Source organism: Vigna radiata, chromosome 1 (genome assembly GCF_000741045.1).
Source record: "Vigna radiata var. radiata cultivar VC1973A chromosome 1, Vradiata_ver6, whole genome shotgun sequence".
Lineage (NCBI taxonomy): Eukaryota > Viridiplantae > Streptophyta > Magnoliopsida > Fabales > Fabaceae > Vigna > Vigna radiata.
Window position 1 is genome coordinate 18028967 of NC_028351.1, and position 17686 is coordinate 18046652.

Below are 17686 nucleotides of genomic sequence, written 5' to 3' on the forward strand. Positions count from 1 at the left end.
ACACATCCAATTAATTAATTTTTATTTTCAAGTCTTACGATTTTAATTCACACGAACGATAAGACCTTCCGAGTCTCTTGGGAAAACGATACTTGGTCTTACCACTTATTATTACTTGATACGATTTGGTACGCTTGCCAATCTGTTAACATAAGATACCTTTCGGTACTCATGCAAATCATACATCATGCTAATGAATGAGTTAAACAAATCAAGCATTGAGCAAAAAAAAATTACCCTAACAATTAATGAAAGAAACATATATAATTAAGAATCAATTCAATACGTGAGAGTTTACAAAGGTTTAAATCATTCCCCAACAAGTAGAATTTAGTTCACCATTGGCATGGTGAAACTAGATGAATAATGGAAAAGAATGAGAGATAAAACCCTAGAAGTTGAAGATAAGAGCTTCCGCATTCAAATCCGCCTCTGAGGGGTGAAAAGGGTGTGTTTCTGCACCTCTTCTGCCAAAAGATACAATGCCTATGACGTCCAAGTCCTTAAATAGATCGAAATAGAAAACAGAAACACAGCCCAAGCCGTATTGCTAGCGCTCAGCACCCCACTTAGGGCGCCCGGGCGTCGTCTAAAAACATTTGACACTCAGGGTCAACTCAGAAGGCAAGTAGGCATGGTGCAACTCGAGGAAGTGGCGCTCAACGTTGTTGCGATCCTCCTTTTTTATGCTTTTCCAATCCTTCCCGAGTTCCAACTCCTTAGTATTTCAACTCCTCTTCCAAATCATCTCAATTCCTGTAAAAGGAAAAGGAAATCTAGCATAAAATCATTAAATTCACCTTCAACTCTCTTATTCACAAAACTTAAGCAAAAATTTGATTTCAAACAAGTTTCTAACTCAAAAAGGGTGTTTTTAGTATCAAAATTAAGTATCAAATAATGGTAAATTCAACCGTTATTAGCCACGTAGTCTCTTATCTGACCATGACCCTATCTTCATTAGTAAGTTTTGGTACGAATTGCTTCACTTGTGTGGTACTAGACTTCGCATGAGCACTTTATATCACCTAGAAACGGACGAATAAATGGAGGTCTTTAATTGAGTTTTGGAGCAATACCTCTATTCTTTTGTCCACTCCAATCCCTACCTGTGGTCCAAGTACTTGACTTTTGTTGAATGGTCTTATAACACTTTTACTCACTCTTCCACCGCGTACTTGCCTTTCCATATCATTTACGGCAACCCAGCTTCACCTATCCCTTATTACTTACTAGGTTCCTCCTACGTGGAAGTCGTAGATACCTTGTTGGCATCACGCCAAACACTATGAAGCATTATGTTGATACCAACACCATGATATGTCTTAGGATGTAGGTGATTTGGTTATGTCCGTCTTAGACCATATCAGCAACAATCCCTCTTTGGTTCCACTTATCACAAACATTCTAAACGGTTTTATTGACCCTACAAAATACTTGCCCAAATTGGTATAATTTCTTATCAATTGGATTTACCACTTGAGTCCAAAATTCACCCTGTCTTCCACTGTTCATTGTTGAAACATCATCAAGGCCCTTCCCCGGATACCGCTCCACTTCCTTCGGAGGCTTTCAACCACCAACCATTAATTTGCCCTTAGCAATTTTGGTTACTCGCATGGACAACCCAACAAATCCCCTAACTAAAATGTGTTATCCCAAAGATGAAGATTAAAAGTTCTGATGATATCTCAAAGTCAAGTCTCATGTGCTCTTGTTGCAATAAGACATTCATGAAGACTTGTCTTGTGTTAAAGCTTTTGTAATTTCATAGATTTATATATAAGATGTGGTTTATCTTTGATTCTATGCATTGTTTGCTTTAAGTTGCGTTAAAATTCATTTTGAATCAGAAAACCTCATTTTATACTCAAGTTAATTGATTATCAACTTATAACAATCGATTATTAGTAATCGATTAAGACTTGCCATAATCGATTAAGACTTGCCATAATCGATTATCACGAGCAATTATAAGAATTTTCAAGCAAGTTTTTGACCGTTGTGCAATCATTAAATGCACAATCGATTACCATAAGTGAATAATCGATTATCACACGTTAAATAGCTAAAAACGGATTTTGGAAGGTATCCATGAGTGAGATCTCTATAAATTAGATTGAGACTCTCATCTTAAAATACGAAATAGTTGAATTTTGAAAAACTTATTTGTTTTACTGTGTTTTGTGATAAGTGTTATCTAGGGTTGGTGTAAACCTTGTGTTGTGGCTTTGAAAACTTAGTGTCGGCATAGAGCGAGAACTTTCACGGGAGTTGTGATTGAGTGTTGTTGAGTTAAAGCATGTCATCCTTTGTAAAGATTGAAAGCAGGTGTTAATCCTTCGTTAAGCATTCGAAGGAGGTGTTCATCCCTTATGGGTTTTAAGGGAAATGGGTTTCATCTCTTGTGGTAACAAGAGAGGTATTATAGCCTTAAACTTGGTTATTTTCTTTATGATTGTAACAGTTTCTTGGTTTGTGATAGTGAAGCATTAATTCTCTTTTGAGATTAACAACTGGACATAAGATCTGTGTGATCTAAACCAGTATAAAAATCACCTGTGAAAATTTATCTCTTCCTTACTCTCTTATTTGTTTAATTTGTTATTAAGGAATTTGAATAATTATGAGAAAAATATTAAAGACATGATTTGCGATAAGAAACCAATTCACCCCCTCTTGGTTTGTTGTACACATTAACCATTCCGATGCACCACTTTGACAAACTGGTCCTTTTTCAATGGTTCGGACTATTAGTAGATGATACTAGTCGGGAAGAATAGGCACAACTCAACTCCAATTATCACCCTGACAAGGTTATTTTTCCAGAGGCAGACATTGTTAGCAATCAAACCACAACCCATTTGACTAATGCAAGGCCCAAAAGGACTACTACCACACCGGCCCATCTGAAGGATTACATCCCCTAGAGTTCACTATGTCAGCATGTTTCTAAGAGTGCCAAGTCACAATATTTCGTTGCATAAAATAAGCTAGTTATTAGAATTGGTAGATTATTTTTCGTTTCGTAGATTTTTTTTGCCTACAAAATTAGGAGGATCCTCTGATTGTAAATAATTATAATTTGCATGTTTCTTTTAATGGCTATACATAACCATTCAAAGGAATGAAAAAAGGGCTTGAAATCAAATATTCGTTTCTTTTCTCGTATCAATTCTCAGGGCTTTCCTTAGCCATCAATTACGGAAGAGAACACATAAAATAACAAGTAAGGGTTATTTATGTTTGGCCACAAGATTTTGGTTTTTATATAGGATATGTTTCATCTAGAAACTGTTTTTATGTTTGAAATTTAATATTGTTTAAGATATGGTTAATAGATAATAGTTTTAGAATGTTTTGAATTTAACATTCTTGATGAAAAGTTGATTTAGGTTTTGGATTATACATGCTAAAGTGTATAGTTATTGAAATGAATTAGGAATGTGGTTTTGATGAGTATGGCAAGTTCCTTATACTTTTCTCTCTTATTAGTTTGAGTTTGATATGAATGAATTATACATTGAGTTTGAATGATTAAGATTGAATTGAAATGAGTGATTAATCATGTTTGAGAAAATTACAGTTTGTATTGATAATTTTGAATTGTTTAAAAGATATATATCTAATGAAATGAATTTGAAAAATGATTTGCAATACTATATGAGTTTGATTTTATAATATTTTCACTCAAGCAGAGGATTTTTACTCAAGCAAAGATAGAAAATATTATCGCTAATATTTTCATTCAAGAAAATATATAGCTAAAAAATCAACCTTATTTTCAGTCTTATTTTTTCTCAAATAAAGAAATTTTTACTTAAGAGAAAATAGCTCTCCAACAACGGAACTCTTGTTTTTGCCTAAATTTTACTTAAATGAGACCATTTTTGCTTAAGTGAGCCTATTTTCACCTAAAGCTAAAGATAAAATTCTTTTTGTTATCTCTTTAATAGATTGTATTTGAATGTTTATCATAAATATAAAATGAATATTCATTTGTATATTTAGTTGAGTTATTATTTTGTTCAAGTGAATTATGTGATATGAAAATGATTATTAAGGATCATTAAAATAATATGAATTAACCGTCACATATTTGGGATGAGATCATCTTTTTTTCCTAATGATCTAAGTCACATAAATTAATATATTAGATGGTGAGAAGCTGGAAGAGGATATTTTTGCACACCATTTCATGTGTGGATGTGTGTCGAGAATTGTAATGAACTTACTGAGAATTGTAACCTAAGAACTAAACTTTAAATTTAACTTAATTTTACAAAACTGGTATGTAAGTTTTGCATCCACTTATATATTATAAATCTTCATTATTATTAGTTCATAAGAGATTTCCTCAACAAAACATATCTCTAATAAATGGCATGCAAAGATTATATTATAATTTGAAACTTAGTATNTNATATATGAAAAATATTTTTGTTAAGAATGATATTTTACATTTACTTTTTATAAAGTGGAGAGAATAAATACTTTATAATTTATAATTTATTTTAGAGATAAAATACAATTTTTTTTATAATAATTTGAAGATAAAAAACATGTTTAACCCATTAATTTTTAAGTATTAACTGTACATATTTTTTCAAGAATTTTCTAAATTCTTATAAAAGAATATAAACTTATTGCAAACCAATGTGGAAATTAATTTATAAAAATCCCTTATTTTAAAAATTATTTAGATATCGTATAGATATATAAATCAATTTTAGAATATCTTTTTGTTTTTAAATTTGTGTGCTATAAATTTTGTTGGAAAAAAATTATCCCAATAAATCCTTATTTACTCTCAACATGATGAAATAATTTTATTTTACCTTTTTAAAAATAAATAAATAAATAATAAATAAGGTTGTGAAATTAAAGTTTTAGAAAAATAAACAAATTAGAAATTAATTTTTGAAAAAAAATTAAACAATGAAACTAATAAATAAAGAAAAAAAAAACAAAAGAAAAAGAGATTAACCAAATCAATTAAAAATAAAAAAATTAATTAAAAACATATTATTCATTTACTATTTCTATCATCAATTTAACTATTTTAAAACCATATCATTCCGTTAACTATTTTAAAACCATATCATTCCATTTTTCACTTGTATCCCTCTTTCCATTAGACCAACTAACCTGAAACATTTTTATGTTTTACTCATAGTTTTTTCTTCTGAAACCTAACCCTCCACATCACCCTCCATGTCACATTCCACATCACCCTTCATGTCACCTACTTTTTCATTTAATTTCACCATCCACCTTTTATATTCTTTTTCCACCAACTTTTTAGTTTTTTACCACTCACTTTACTTAATTATTTTTATCTAATCACTTTCTCAATGCATCACTCTATAAATATCTACATATTTTTCAATTACAAAAAAAATTTCCCTCCATTCTAAAGCATACCACTAGTACAAAAACGTTATTTAACGTCACCCATAAGACGTCCGTTTCATGAAAAACTGACGTCTATTACTGCACGATGGCATTATCGTAAATATAATAGTAAACTAGACGTCAATTTCGGTGTTAGGCGACGTCTATGACATCATAGACGTTGCACCTGCCGCAAACCGACGTCCAAGACCTTGAGGTATGTGATAAGACAGTCAATTCGACGTCGGCTAGAAAAGGGCACCGACGTTCAAGTCACTGAAGGAAATCAAACGTCCGTTTTAGACATCGGATCCCCTGAAAACTCGACGTCGACTGGGCTACAATTAATGTTGTTCACGTAATTCCCAGGCGCTTAGACGTCACATAGTCAAACAACGACGTCTAAGGCCTGTCTAGAAGGCGGGAAGACAAAAATTCTTTAATTTAGACGTCGGTTCTGAACGTAAGCGACGTCTAAGTTCTTGTAATTGATTATTTTCACCAAATTCGAGGGTTTTAGACGTCGGCTAGGAGGGGCACCGACGTGAACTACCCATGACAGGAAATCAAACGTCAATCTTTTCAGCTTCTTGACGTAGACTAGACGTCGGATCCCCTGAAACACCGACGTCTGTAGACGTCGGTTTCTGGAGCAACCGACGCCCCATTTCATTTTAAATAGACCGGGGACTCTTCTCGCCATTCAGTTTCTGATCGCGTCTTCATCTCTTCTCCTTTTTCTCTGTTTCTCCTTTTCTTTTACTCACTTGCGCACCTCTACTTTTTATCTCTTGCGGCATTGCATTGTCGTTTCTCATAACGTCATTGTCTTCGTCCTCTCCNTTTTCTCTCTTGCACCCCAGGTGCGTGGTTTTTTTTTTGTTTACCGTTTAAACTTTCTTTAGTTTTTTATCGATTATCTTGTCGTTCAACTGATTAAAATTTGCTTTCTTTGTGTTGTGTTTTAGTGCAGTTTTGATCCTCTCTTTGGGTAACATAGTGCAACATTCTCCCTTTGCTGGTTTCCTCACAAGAAGAGTGACGATCTTTTGAGTTTTCTAGTTCTTCCGACCCAAAATGGAACTTGGGTCCTTGTCTACTTCTCGACACCGTAATTTTTTTCTGTTGCGGTTGAATAATGGGAAGTAGCCATGGACCCAGGTTCGGTTTTGGGTTGAAAGCACTAGAAGATTCAAAAGACGCAATCTTTTTTTGTGGGGAAACTAGCGAGAGGAGAGTGTTACACAATGCTACCGAAAGTCTGGATCAAAACTGCATTAAAACACAACGCCGTTGTTAGACGTCGGTTAGTGCCTGGTCCGACATCTATAAGAACATAAACGTCGATTAGTGCCATTTTCAACCTCAATATATATTCATGTTGACGTCGGTTTAAGCAAAGGTGGACGTCTATATAGAGTAATTAGACGTCAGTGTGAGTATAAGCAGACGTCTATATAGACGTCAGTGGATATCGTTAACCGACGTTTATATGGACGTCGGTTCTGAGGAATTGCGACGTCTCATAGACGTCACCCGTATAGACGTCGGATGTGAAAGTGACGTTAAAAACCCAAATTAACCGACGTTAAACAGCGTTTTTGCACTAGTGTATATATCTTCTCTTCAACACCATCACTCTTTTCTAAGACATATATTTTCTTCTATACACCATTGTTCAATTCTAACACACATAACTTTTCACTACACATTAAACTTCATACCTCCTTTTTTCTCTACACTTAAAACTAATCATCATTCGTTCTTCATCATTATTACAATGTCATCATCTTCATCTTCCATCTAGCTCTATACACAAACTATTACGAGAAATTTTTTCCTCCATCATAATTCTTTTCATATATTTTTTAATAAGGTACGCACATTCTCTTCCTAATTCACTTTGCATTTACATTTAATCCACTTAAATAGAATTGGATTTAGATTACATTACTCTTTGAATTTTGAAAATCTAAAATCAAGGTGCGTTTAAGTTTAGCCAAGTTGACCTAGATTCAAAGGTCGAGCAAAGTTAGTCGAGTTGAACGTTGAGTCAAATTGGCCCAATACCTGCGTTGGTCTATGTAGAGTCAAGTCTACCAGTGTCAAAGGTCAAGTTGAGTCAACTCAAACTAAATAACCAGGTTGAATCGGTTGGGGTGGATGAATCAAGTTATGTTACCACAATTCGAAGGTCAAGAAGAGTCGAAAGTGGTTAGAAGAATCAACCCCGACCAAAGGTCAAAACATGTTTGCTTTGGTCAAAAGTCAAAAAGAGTTGTCTTGAGTCAAATAATCAAGTCGAGTCAATACAGACCAAAGAATGGAATCGAGTAGACTAAAGCTGAAGGTTGAATCGAGTCAGTCAGGAATGAAAGTTGAAACTAATAAGTATAATCCAATTATTGAAACTAGTTAGTGATGACCAATGGTGGAGCCGAAGTTGTCCTAGTCCAAAGATTAAAATGAATCAATCGAGCTAAGTCAATCAAGACCTTGAGTCGATCTAAGTAAATGGTTAAGTTAAGTCAGTATTAAGTTGAAGGACAAATCAAGTTAATCTAAATTGAAAATCAATTAAAAATAATTATTTTATTTTTATGTAAAATATATTAATTTTAATGAAAAAGTATAATTTGAAAAAGAAAAAGCAGCTATCATATTATAAATCTCACATTTACTTTATGGAGTATTAAAAAAACAATAAAATATATTTAGAATTACATTTTATACCGCATAATTTTTTTATACTATCCGTTATTGAAAAAGTTATGATGAATATGCATAATGTAGAAAGGAAATAATTTATATAAACATTTAAATTGTTAAATATTAGTTTATATCTATTTCTTTAGGGTTAATAATGTAGCATTCAATTTTTAAGTTTACTAAAAGTAATTTCAAAAGTATAAAAGTTAAATTTCAAGGATTGTTTTATAAGTTAAAATTTTAACTATAGTAATTTATTTTACAACGCTCATAATTTATCTAAATTTTTATTTTTGTTTACTTCTTCTCTAAAATTATGAGATTACTTCTCATTATTTTTTCAATAAGAGAACGTAATTTAGAAAATAATAAAGTTTAGGATAATTTGATCTGATCAAATTGTAATTTTGAGTTTATTTTATTTTTTCTTAGATCTTAAATGTATCTTCTTTAATGTGGTTTGTATGTAGTGAGTTCTGCATCTACATGTGATATTTGAACTTAATAGATTAATCTATACTCATTTAGGTCCGTAATTATATGTTTTATTTGTAAATTAGGTTTCTCACGAGCAAGTTAGGAATGCTTACATTTTGAGTTATTTCGTAGGAGAGAGCATATAAAGTGACGTTGCAAAAGCTAGATTGTAATTGATTCTATATTTTATGTATTTACGAGTTAGTTGTGATCTTGATTTTAAAAAAAATTATGTGTTTTATTTATTTGTATTTATTAAAATGTATAGAGAGTATACATTTATTAAAAAATTAGAAAAAAATATGAATATTATTTTACTAAAATAAGCAATTAAGTATATCTAGTTTAACAGTAAAGAAAGTACGAATGTAATTTACATTTTAAGAGAAGTATATCTCTCTTGCATTCGTTACCTTTTTAATGCAATACGTCATGCTCTTTCATAATTTTTTTAATTCCTTAAATAACAAGTGGAATATTATATATTAAGTTCTTTATTTATTTACATGATAGTACAAAATAAGAGTTTTTTTTATCTTTATAATATACTACGACATACATAAATTATCAAATCACAACCAAATAAATTAATGATGAAAGAGGAGAAATTTAAAATTATTCTTCTTCCAAAAAAAATAAAATAAATTAGAAACCTCTTTCATAGGGCAAACACCCATTAACTAATAAATTAATGAAGAATAAAAGCAATAAGGTATAAAATTAATGGAAGAAAGAGAGAAGTGAATAAGGAAGAGTACAAAACACACACACAACATTGGTTTTAGAATCATTGAAATTGAAGAAGTGAAAGGTGGTGCGGTGTGTGGGCGCTACTACCATTTCGTTCCCTTTCTCTCTCCTACTTCCTCTCTTCACTCCCCATCATACTTTCTCTCTCTACACACATCCCAATGTGATGTCGTTCTGATCTTCCATTTCCATTTTCCTATCATTCTTCTTCCCAATTCACGTTCGCTTTTCCCAATTCTAATCATACTTCCAATTCTCAGATTTTACGATTCTGCCCCTCGCTCCGATCCGAGGTTTGTCTCCCAGGGCTCTTCAAAATCAAACACAAAACACGAAAATGACCTAAACGCGTCGTTTTGTGACCTTCGTCGCTTTCGGTAACAACGTGACTGAATTTGGAATTAATTTTGTGTCTTTTTGTTTGTTTGTTTTGATTTCGGGAACAGGGTTTTCACTGTTTCATTCAGCTTCCGAGCTCAATTGGCGCTCCTATATTCGCCGCGCGCAAAACGAGTCGTTTTGGATTCTAGTGTTGCGTCGCGTCGTATTCAGGTATCGTCTCGAGCGTTTCTGTTTTATTTTATTTTATTTTTATTTTTTAGTTTTTCTGCCCTTCTTGTTTTGTTTTCTTGCTTCTCTTAATTTGTGTGGTGGGATTTTCCGATCCATTGTTAAATATTCACGTTAAAAGCAGAAGAATTACACGTTCTTTGATATTGTAAAGAATTACAGACAAATACTGTCACAATCAGAAACCCCATCAAACTTTGAAAGACAGAATCGCAGTTCGGAATAGATAACGAAAGTATATAAATGTATTTTCCGTTTAATTTTTATTTTTCTCAATATTGTAATAACTGGTCAGAATCGCAGTTTTTTTTTTTTTTTTGTAAAACATTTGGCTTAATTAATAACACAGTATTAAATGAAAAAAATTTCATTTTTTCTTAATCGTTGCTTGGGTTGCTAATTTTGTAATAAATGGTCAGAGTCGATGATTGTTTTTGAAGCTTGGGCTTAATAAGGGACGGAAGTATTATATGCATTTACTCTTTGCTTGCTTGGGTTGTTAATAATATATTGTAATAAATGTGTACTGTGTTGCAGTGACCGGATTTGGGGTGTTGGGTTGGTGGGAAGAATGAATTCTGTAATAAGTGTGCATGCTTGGTCTTTGTGGGTTTTAAGGGATGAAAATTATGCTGTGTTTTTTCGCGTGCAATGATCACGTGATTGGGTATATTTGATTCCTGATCGGGTATTATGGGTAAGCATGATTAGTATCGTGCTTAAGTGGATTGTGATGGGTTAGTTCTTTTTTTATTGGGTCTGGAAAATTTGCATTTCAATATTCAGTGCAGAGCATCATTAAGTAATCGGACTCAGGTTTTGATGAAGTAGAGAAACTTTGCTATTGGGTATTTATGTTTTTACTACTTTACCCGATATAATATGATGCTTGTGATTATTTTCGTTTCAATTTATTTACTGTTGTAGTTCCTTTTTAGCTTTTAAAGTGTCTTCATCATAAAGAACATTCCTTGTTTTCTGTGTCGTGTGAATCACTTTATGGAATTCGGCTCGTTTTATCTTGATGAGGTTGGATGCTCCTTCCCCTGTGCAAAAGAGATATCTGAAAGTAAAGGAATAAAAAATAAAGAGATGTGGAGCAGGGACTTTTCTTGGTTTTACACTTTTTCGGTTCTGTAAATTTTAAGGATTTCCTTCGTGGTTGTGAAATATTTTGGGCAGGAATTATAAAAAGATAAGATGGGACGAGTGAATAATGAAATTGAGGATGAAGTGCTTCCCAGTGATATGAGTGCAGCACAGTCGAATGGTGAGAGTTATGAAGGAAGTACCAGCGTTGTTCTGAAGAAAGGGCCGTGGACATCAACTGAAGATGATATTTTGGTGGATTATGTCAACAAAAATGGGGAGGGGAATTGGAATGCAGTTCAGAAGCACACAGGGTTATTACGTTGTGGAAAAAGTTGTCGGCTGCGATGGGCTAATCACCTAAGGCCAAATTTAAAGAAAGGGGCATTTACTGCAGAAGAGGAGCGGTTCATTGCTGAACTTCATGCCAAAATGGGAAACAAATGGGCACGCATGGCAGCACATGTAAGCATTTTTTATTTAATTTGTTTATATGCCTTGTGTATATAGTTGTAATTTTTTCTTTCTGAGGGTTTTCATGAAATATTTGAATTCTATTCTTTATCAGTGATGTCACCGCTGTAATATCTAGTATTGTATCGAGGAACTTCCATTTGGAGAGCTAACTGCAAATAGATTGACGTAGGGGTCTACTCTAACCAATGTGGTAGAATAAAGTTTACATGTCTTCTCTTAGATTCCCAATTTTATAACATCGCTCATTCTGTTTAACTGTTATTTGACGGTGTAATAAGTTTGTATGTCAACTTTTTGGCAATATAAAGCTTTACAATATCTTGGAAGCTTTTTTCTGGATATTATGGAGCAGGTTAAGGAAGTTGAATAACCATTATTGTGGTAACATGGGAGACATTTATTTCATCGCAGTTGTTAATTTTTTGTGTTTGTAAGTGATTTGTAATTCTATTACATCTACAACTTCAATTTCAAATTACATTAGTAATAATCTTACATATTAACGTAATAGAATGCGTCATGGTAACTGTTAATTTTTAAGGGTTAGAAGGTTGCCCGTGTCACATTCTATTGGATGTTGTTGGATTTGTGCCCCTTGACCAGGAAAAAAAGAGTCTAATATTATCATGTCAAAACAGAGAAAAGACAATTGCATTAATATAGTAAACTTGTTCAGTTGATAATGGATAAGTGCGAACTTCATTATCTACGGTAATCATAGTGAACTGGACTGTAACTCATTCATTTTTGGGATTAAATTAATTGCAAAGAAACTCATTGCTTTTGCTTTTTCTTAATTCTCACGGCTTTCAAAATTGAGGGGTTTAAATTATTCAAGCAACATGAGTATATCTTAGTATTTTTCTATCGGAACATTTGAAGTATGGCCATCATTCAATGCGTCTAAGTTTTTATTATTGGGGCAATCAGTTTCTTCTGCAATTGTTTCCTCTAAATATTATAAGCCCTTTTTCCTCAATCTGTTATAAACGTTTAATTTCTTTTGCTTGTAGTTGCCTGGTCGCACCGATAATGAGATTAAGAATTATTGGAACACCCGGATCAAGAGGCGTCAGCGGGCTGGGTTGCCACTTTACCCTCCAGAAGTATCTTTGCAAGGATTTCAAGAGAGTCAGCGTAACCAAAGCAATGGTGGACTTAATGGTGGCAATAGAATGCATCTTGATATGTTGCAGAAAAATAGTTATGAGATACATGGTGGTATATTTGATAGTCTGAAGGATAATCAGGGAATCTTACCTTATGCACCTAAGTTTTCCGATGTTTCTGTTTGTGGCAATATGCTGAAAGGTCTTGATTCTTCTTCTCAATATTGTAGCATTATGCCACCAGCATCACCTAAGAACAAGCGTCTTAGAGAGTCAACAATACAGTTTACTGGTTCCAAGGATAAGAAAAACAATGGTCTATATCCATTATGTCAAAATCGGGACAATAATTCTGATAAGATTGCACACTCATTTGGAATGCAAGCACTCCTTGATCCTGGTCCATCCTCACACAACTCAATGTGTTACAGCCATTCACTTTCAAATGGCAATTCCTCTACTTCTAAGCCAACTTTTGAGGCTGTGAAGTTGGAGCTCCCTTCACTCCAATATCCAGAACTTCATTTAGGTAGCTGGGGTACATCTCCCCCGCCTCCTATGCTCGAGTCAGTCGATGATTTCTTTCAGTCTCATACACCAATTAGTACACTCGAGTCAGATTGTTCTTCTCCACAAAATAGTGGCCTGCTGGATGCCTTACTTTATCAGGCAAAGACTCTGAGCAGTTCAAGGAACCATTGTTCTGACAAAGGTTCAAATTCTTCTACTGCAACCCCTGGTGACAGAGGTGACAACTCTGCTTTGAATGTATACGAGACAGAATGGGAAGATTACGCTGACCCTGTATCTCCCTTTGGTGCGACTTCAATATTGAATGAGTGCCCTGCTCTTATAGGCAGTGAGAATTCATTGGACGAACAGCTATCTCTCCAGACATTTACTGGTTAGTAATTTTCAATGTGCTATGGGGAATGATTATTGAGAACATTTCACATTTTATAAATCTTCACACACTTCTTTGGCATAATCTGAAATTTCTTAAATATTTTGGAGATTTCATGTTATATTATGAGTCCATAGATACTTGGTAATACTTATTTTATATGTTAGAGTCGGTACATCACTATGAATTCATTTATCAATTTTAATGAAACGACGCATGTTAGGTTTTCCTTAATTCCTTAATTCATGTGCAGGCAACATTCCAAAATTAGAGTTTGTTGATCAGGTTTGGACTCCTGACAGTGAAAATCAAACCTTGTCCTTCTTGAATTTCACTCGTCCAGACTTATTGTTTGCTTCAGATTGGCATGAGCTAGGTTTTGGGCATGGCAAGAACCAGGCCATCACAACTGATACAACAACTACCCTTCTTGGAGACGATTTTGTCGCTGACCATAAGCATATGACTTCTGGAACTTCTCAGTCAAGTCAGGTGTGGGGTTTTGGTTCTTGTGCATCGGCAGCCAATAATATGCATGCCCTCTGTCACCTATCCGATCTTGGTTAAGAACACTTCAAGATGTGTGATTTCAAACTCGATTATAAGTAGATCTGTGTTGATTCTTTAAACAAGATTGTCCAATGTCAATATTTGCTGGACTGAAGAAGATTTTATGAGTGTGATTTATAGTACAGACAAAAGGGTCAGACTAATGCTTTCTTATGGCTTTGTCAATTCTTTTTGGGTGTTGCATGCATTGTATACCATCACGAATCTTGTGGACACAAATGCTTTTGCAGATTCTGATTAAATTGTTTAACTGCATTGCAGTTGAAACATTGGAACGCATATGGTTGGATGGGTTAAGAATGTTTTACATTTCTTTGCTTATTTTTTTGTTTGAGCAGATAATTTATCATTTATCCGTATTATTAGGCCAAAAAATATTAATCTGTCTTAAAATATCTTAAGTTTCATTTATATTTTTGGATCATGGCTAACTTGCAAAGTCTTAATAATGGGTGCATGATAAAAAAAATTGGCATCTCGCCTTTTTATCATTTAAGCAAACAATTTTTTAATTCGTTCATCGTTTAGCTGACTCGTTATGGTAGAACTTGGCTGTTATCTAGCTAACAACATTATCTTTGTTCCTCTTATAATAAAAATAGTTTAAACTGTTGAATTAAATTTCTGTGACCAAACTCTTTACTACGTGATGTAATATTCCTTCTTCATAATATTTTTGAAAGTAATAAGATCGGCGAATTAATTACTACTTGTGCCAATCAATGTTAGTATCTTTTTATCTATTATAAATCAATATCAAGTATCAAATATAGAATGAATATGTACCTCTTACCATTATTACTATTATTTATAGACATGAAACACTTTTTTTCCCATATCAGTCAAAAAAAGGATAATCAAAAAATAATTAGGTTTAAATACAATTTTATTCCTTACTTTTGTTTATTTTGTTTAATTTGATCATATTTTTCTGAGTGTTCAATATGATCTTAATATTTGTCAATTTTGATTAATTTGATTATTTTTGGTAATCGTGTTTAAATTATTAATAGAATATGAACGTGTGTCACTGTCAATTCGTAGTTTTATTAATTTTGTTAATTTTTCTTTAATTTTTATTAACTTAGAAACAAGTTGTTGTTCATGTATAAATTATGTCACATGTTTCAAGTTAGTATCACTTGTCAAGTTAGTATCATTGTCACATGTCAGTGTCTTATATTCAATTCAATCACAAATTTTTGTTAATTTCATTTAATTTAGTCTCAATTTTTGTTAATTTTATTCAATTTAGTTCTAATTTTATTATTAAATTTTATTTTTATTAAATAGTACATATTTATTAATTTTTTTTTAATTATTTGTACTGACTATATTATTCGAATATAATTATTAAAATTATGTTTGATTTTTAAAAATAATGAAATTTTCACCAATTTTAAATATAATGAAAAAATTTTCTTCTAAAATTTAAAATTAAAACTTGAACAAAATTAATGAAATTTGGGACTAAATTGAACAAAATTAATGAAATTGAGACTAAATTGAATACAAGACATTGACACGTGACATTAATATTGACATGTGACATTAATAATGACTTGACACGTGGTACTCACACTAACTTGACATATAACACTAACTTGGCACATGACAGTAATATTGTGACATGGTACAATGTTTACTTGAAATATGGGCAACTTTTTTTAAATTAAAAGAAATTTAAAAAAAAAAAATTAAAAAACCACAATCTAACATATAACACACATTGTTCATCTTCTATTAGTGATTTATGTAACATCCTAGTTAAGGACGTTTTGAATAAGCAATTGTTTTTATTACGAAAATTAAATAAATTAAACAAATCTTATAGGAAAATTCAAATCTTTTAAATGAAAACGTGAAACAACCATTTATAATTGAAAGAAAATGTTAAAACCGTTCAACATTTAAAAGTCAACCATGTCCAAAATAACCTAAAGAAATAAAATTCTTAATCTCTCACTAATCACGCCCATTTAAGCATTCACTAAGAATGATATGCAACATCATTTGCTCCCGAATAACATGAGTCATACGATCATCGAAGGTAGAAACTACAATCATAAAAAAATGCAAGGGCGAGCTAACAAAATAAACATCTAATCATTGATATAATATTTATAACATAGTTGTTAAGTCCATATTATAATTTCATCACATCAAACAACATCAAAGCATAATAAGACTATAAAAACCAATACAATAACCACTCATACATTCCAATAAACGAATTCATGATAAACCCATTAGCTCTACACTACTTGTCATTTAAAGGCAACTCATGCTTATATTAACCACCTCTATATCTGTATGTCAACTTCTATACTTCACTGCACCATTCCTATTTACCCAAACAGGACGATTTGACGTGGGCTTGGACTTTGTTTTTGCTCTATTTAAGGATTTGTATGTCTTGGGGTTTATATCTTTTGGTAGCAGAGATGCAAAAACACACTCTTCGACTTTTTGGAGGCAGAATTGGATGCGAGAGCTCTCTTCTTCAGTTTTTAGGGTTTTTCTATCATTCTCATTCCATTGTACACCTCATTTCTCCATGACAATGGAGAACTAAATCTTATTTGTTGTTAGGGAAGATGTAACCTCTAAACTCTCATGTAATTGAATTTGTTTTGATTTTCTCCTTTGCTCTATGCTTGTTATGCTTTGATCATTCATGGCACGATTTTATGATGTTCTTTGTTATTGGGAAATACCTAGAAACTAGGATCTGGAGAATTTCTCCTAAAAGCAATATTACCCAGGGATGGGGATAAGAGGTTTGGTTGTCTTAAACTTCTGTTCGTAATGCAGAATTAATTATTAGGGATGCAAGAGATTGTGGTCTAGTAATTAAGGATAGGCTTTCTTTGTCGAGGGATTGGGTTTTAAGTAATTTAGAGGGTGACATTAACAATTAAATGAAGAAGATGAATTCTTATATACATGAGAGTGAGGACGGTAAAATCTAAACCCCAACAACATATTCATATCATATTATCAACATTATCCATTCACTCTTTCGTTATTTTACATTTTGTTATCATGTTTATTTTTATTGCATATAAAAACCCACAAAATACTTTTTCAGTCTTGATTGGTTAAGTAATTACACAACTGTTTAATGTCGTGAGTCTCTTGGGAAACAATACTTGGTCTTACCACTTATTGTTACTTGATACGATTCGGTACACTTGCCGACATCTTAACAATCAATAACATAATTGAGAATATGTTTGGAAATGTGGTTGAGAGAATTTAGAGGAGAAGGTATGTGTGGTGGTAACGTTTAGTGTATGCATTGATATAAGGGGAGTCAGAAAGGAGACATCCTAAACTCCAATAAATATTCAAGCTCAAATATAGTAGAATGAGTTATGTGGTAAGAGTCACAAGAGTTCCTAGTCACTGAATTATTGGTCCTAAACACGAATGAGACTAACCTTGTAAGTGGTAGGGTGATAACCCCTTTGTTATGACTCTGCAGAGCATAAATACCATTACAAGTTCACCTACCTTGAAGCCCTATGTCAAAGGAATGTATCTAGATAATTGAGTTTAATGTTAATTGTTTGTGTGACTATATGATTGGTTGTACGTTATATATGTTTAGTTTATAAATAGATATTTTATGATT

The 17686-nt window shown here is 32.6% G+C and overlaps 1 protein-coding gene across 5 annotated transcripts; it reads left to right on the forward strand.

Moving 5' to 3' along the window:
- Window positions 1-9344: 9344 nt before the first annotated feature.
- On the forward strand, window positions 9345-14345 carry LOC106767490 (transcription factor MYB65). Of its 5 annotated transcripts, none has more exons than XM_014652585.2 (5): window positions 9345-9707; window positions 9777-9882; window positions 11083-11454; window positions 12480-13479; window positions 13733-14345. In XM_014652585.2, exons 3-5 carry the CDS (start codon window positions 11101-11103, stop codon window positions 14044-14046), a joined length of 1668 nt encoding a protein of 555 aa, XP_014508071.1. In that variant the 5' UTR covers window positions 9345-9707; window positions 9777-9882; window positions 11083-11100; the 3' UTR covers window positions 14047-14345. The 5 variants fall into 5 exon arrangements, with proteins under 5 accessions (XP_014508071.1, XP_014508146.1, XP_014507995.1 ...); XM_014652660.2 differs by having other exon boundaries at window positions 9798-9882; XM_014652509.2 differs by having other exon boundaries at window positions 9345-9623.
- The last annotated feature ends 3341 nt before the right edge of the window (window positions 14346-17686 follow it).